This window comes from Helianthus annuus, chromosome 9 (genome assembly GCF_002127325.2).
Source record: "Helianthus annuus cultivar XRQ/B chromosome 9, HanXRQr2.0-SUNRISE, whole genome shotgun sequence".
In the NCBI taxonomy this organism is placed as follows: Eukaryota; Viridiplantae; Streptophyta; class Magnoliopsida; order Asterales; family Asteraceae; genus Helianthus; species Helianthus annuus.
Window position 1 is genome coordinate 102,913,397 of NC_035441.2, and position 4,127 is coordinate 102,917,523.

The 4,127-nt window shown below is 40.2% G+C and overlaps 1 protein-coding gene across 1 annotated transcript; it reads left to right on the plus strand.

The window, feature by feature from the left end:
- The first annotated feature begins 376 nt into the window (after window positions 1-376).
- On the plus strand, window positions 377-1,582 carry LOC110876035 (leucine-rich repeat extensin-like protein 5). The gene has a single exon (XM_022124219.1). It carries the CDS (start codon window positions 377-379, stop codon window positions 1,580-1,582), a length of 1,206 nt encoding a protein of 401 aa, XP_021979911.1.
- The last annotated feature ends 2,545 nt before the right edge of the window (window positions 1,583-4,127 follow it).

Below are 4,127 nucleotides of genomic sequence, written 5' to 3' on the forward strand. Positions count from 1 at the left end.
TATTACATTCCAGTCTGTATTATTCATGTACTCGAACATCGACAGACAGTATGGTTTGTAATAGTTTATTTACCCAGCCTTCCGCTGTGCTATATTATTGTGTGTGTTAACAATGATGATATCAACTACGTCACGATACTCCCCGCCGGGCCCACCGGTAACACGTGGAATATTGGGGTGTGACAGGTTGGTATCAGAGCCAACATTGAGTGAATTAAACACTGACCTTTTGTGTTTAATCTCAATGACACAATAAGCACATTCCTTAGACTTTCGAGTCTAGGCAAATGACCTAGGATGCATCTTTACTTTTCCTTTGCTGTCATTATGTTTTGTTTTATTTTTGTTTTCTTGTTTCAACAGGAAATTTACCAACATGCCTCCAAGAGTAAGAGGACGAGGCAAGGTTCCCATGCGTGGAGGACCGTCATCAGCTGGACCATCACACAGACGCACTGCATCGGCGTCCTTTTCCTCCTCCGACTCTCACGATATGTGGGGTCAACCTTTTGAGCCGGCAAGACACTCAGTCTCGCTAAGCTCATCGCCTTCTTTCCACCCGTCCTTTAGACCACTTGTTCCTGATGAGCCTGAACACTCTCACCACTCTCAACAATCTCACCATTCGCACGAGTCTTACCCGTCGCACAACTCTTTGCAATCTCACTCGTTCCATCATTCTGACTCCCCCTACTCCCCGGGACAGTTCAACCCAGCCGATTATGTTAATGATTTTCTTGGATATAACCCATTGGGCCCTGAGGACCATTTCTCTCAGGAAATGGAGATGGATGATGACCCCGACCCGGAGATGCAAACAGGAACCCCGGGCCACCCTATCAGCATATCTAGTGGGTCTCCGTTTCAGGGATCCCCTTACCGTGGGCCCGACTCATTCCAGGAGAGGATGGGTACCTATGACTGGTTCTTTACCCCATCTTATCATAGCTCTCCAGCCCAACCACCTTTGGAAGATCCTCAACTTCAAGCTGTCTCAACACCACCACTCCCGGTAGAGGAGCCACCGCAGCAGCCACCGCAGCCACCTCCCGAGCCTCCAAGGCGAAGGAGGAACACACACATGTCCGTAAGAGGTGGACCCTGTTTCAGTTCTCCTCATGGTTCGAGTCCCTATCCCCCTATTCCAGAGGACCCCCAGATGGGTGGGCCCTCAAACGCGGCACCGGAGGCTAATCCTCCACAAGCTTCTTATGCACCACCTCAGCCGCCTGTGGATTTTGATAACCCAATCCCGACGTACCCAGGTCCTTCCGGGTACAATCCTTATGAGAACCCATCGGGGTACCCCTCGGACTATGTATCTCAAGACCCGTACCTTACGGCTGCGCAGTACCACCACCTCTATCCTTTTACTTACCCTCCTATGCATCCATCTGGATACCTGGTTCAGGGTTACCAGTACCCGCCGTACCAGCCACCTCCTCCCCAGCAGCAACAGCAACAAACTCAAGAAATCCTGGAGAGGCTAGATAAGGTTGAGAACAAGGCTAGGAAGAACAAGGAAAGGCATATTAGCTTCATGAAAGGCCTTGCGAACCTTATCAAAGGGAAGAAGAAGTAGAGGATTGTTCTATTTTTCTTGGTTGTTGTAATCGTGTCCCTGCGAGGACATTTGTTGGGTTTCTGTATCAAGTCCCTGCGTGGACTTATTTTCCTTTCTGTATGCCCCTGCGTAGGTAGTTTGTCTTTTTCTAAGTCCCGTTTAGGGCAATTGTACTTGTTTTCAGCTTAATGAAGTTTTAACTTTGGTTTTTAATTGTGTATTTTATTACACCCTGTTATCTCTTTTCAATTTATAATTGATCTGCCAAAGAAATTCTTAGAGGTATAACCTAGCCAAAGTATTAATTGGCTATGATGGTACAACCTTTTTAAGATAGAAAATCCTTGTTAACATCTGAAAACATGTTAACATTCCTAGCTGTGCGGTACGAGAAACCACACAAGCTTCCAAAAGGTACTTGGATCTCTCCAAGTCACATAAAGCCAAAATGATTGTAACAACTGTCACTAAAAACCATAATTAGGATGGTAATTAGCTATTAAGGAAACCCTAATTGAGAAACCCAAGTAATTCTGCACTAACCCTAAAATTTCCAGAACAATCAGAATCAGGATCAGGGCCCCTAAAACTCAGGGGGGGCAAAACCCTAGTTACGATTATCTAAATAACTTGCTGGCCGTTTTGAATTTTACAATTTCATCAACTCAGCAAGCCTAGTTAGGAACGTGGCTACCTATAGAAACTAGGTTACCCCTCGCGTAGCGCGACGCCCATGGGGGGTACCCCTCGCGCTACGCGACAGGGTCAAATTTCGTGTATAAATAGTAGAGGTTGGGACTTGAATTCTGGCACAAAATTGACGTTAAAAGTCGAATTATACACGGAGTTATGCTCTGTTTACCACAATTAACACACAAATCACGAAACGCTGCCGCAATCGGGGTAATAACTCGATCGCTATTACGATTCATTTCCGGGATCAATATGTCCAAAGAATGTCTAAGTGCCGCCCACATTGGGTTATGCTTTGTCGTTTGTCGATAATTCGATAAATGAGTTGAAGCATTATACTTTGTCGTTTGTCGATAATTCGATAAATGAGTTGAAGTATTATACTTTGTCGTTTGTCGTTAATACGATAAATGAGTTGAAGTATTGCACTTGGTCATTCATTGGGAGAATTTGATCTCGTAAATTATCTTAACTGCTGTATTGATCATTAACCAAGAATTGTGTGCTTGTTATTAAACTTAGGATAAAAAGGCTAATCAATAGACTAGACTCTGCTTAAATTGAATCAGCAATACATCAAGGCTTATCTGTAGACTAAACTTTGCCCGTAGAAATCTGCACTGTGAGTTCATTTCTCTTTTCTCACCGTTTGTGAGTCCATACTCTTTTATCATAGTTTTATCACCTTTTCGTAAAAACAATTATATTGCAAATTGATTTCTAAAATCCTAAATGGTTACCAGTTATACTTACAGTGATTAAGTTATTATATTTTAACTACTGGTATGGAAGGTATTATACATTATTTGAATCTCGTTACTATTACCCAGAAAGTTAGCATGACCACAATTATAACTAATATTATTCTTAACATTAAATTATTATGTATAAATCTAAATGGCAGATACCATAATAAAGTCAAGTATAATGCATTCTATTTGCAGTCAGGTTACTATATCATGATATTACAATTAGTGAATTAACATATTTTGATAAGTTATAATAAGTTGACATAAAATGTCATTATTCTGGATTGCATGCTTTCGTGCTAGAAATAATATAATTGACAAAGTAATAAAACATCATTATGTCCAAGGTCACTATCTGAGAGAATGATCAGCAGTAAAATGTCCAGAGACACTAGTTGAAAGAATGATCAACAGTGTTATAATTAGAATCACTAGCTGAAAGAATGATCAACAGTGATAATGACCAGAAGCACTAGTTGAAAGAATGATCAACAGTGCCATGAATAGAATCGCTAGTTGAAAGAATGATCAACAGCGATATGACCAAAAACCTTAGTTGAAAGAATGATCAACAGTGTTATAAACAAGTGATATGGTCAGAGTCACTAGTTGAAAGAATGATCAACAGTGATATGACCCAGTCATAGGAATTGCCTAATGATAGATAAATTGAATAACAGTAAAGTACAGTTATTTGATTAATTCACTATTGGATGAAAGTAAACCAATGAGTGATATTATTGCTGTTATATTGGAATTGCTATTATGTGACAAAATACTGATTGAATAAGGTAAATGCAAATAAATATAAAACCTTAATACTGTAAGGTATAACCATATATTTGTATAAAAATGGAATGAATTCACTCAGCATTCCCGCTGACAAAACCTTTTTCAAACATGTTTCAGGTAATTATCATAAGGCTGGATACGGCACTGAAAGGCATCAAGAAATGGCTTATTAAAGAAATATTGTTTTATAAAATAAAACTTATCTTTTCAAAATAGGGATTTATCCCATCTATTTAAATCAAATCCGGTATTTTCGAAACTCTGATATATTTCCTAACTCACGGTCCTGATGAAAATTCCGCTGCAATGTTTTTCAAAAATAATCACCG

What these genes read in the sequence shown, in the direction of transcription:
- LOC110876035 (XM_022124219.1), top strand. Translation starts at nt 377, where the DNA reads ATGCCTCCAAGAGTAAGAGGACGAGGCAAGGTTCCCATGCGTGGAGGA.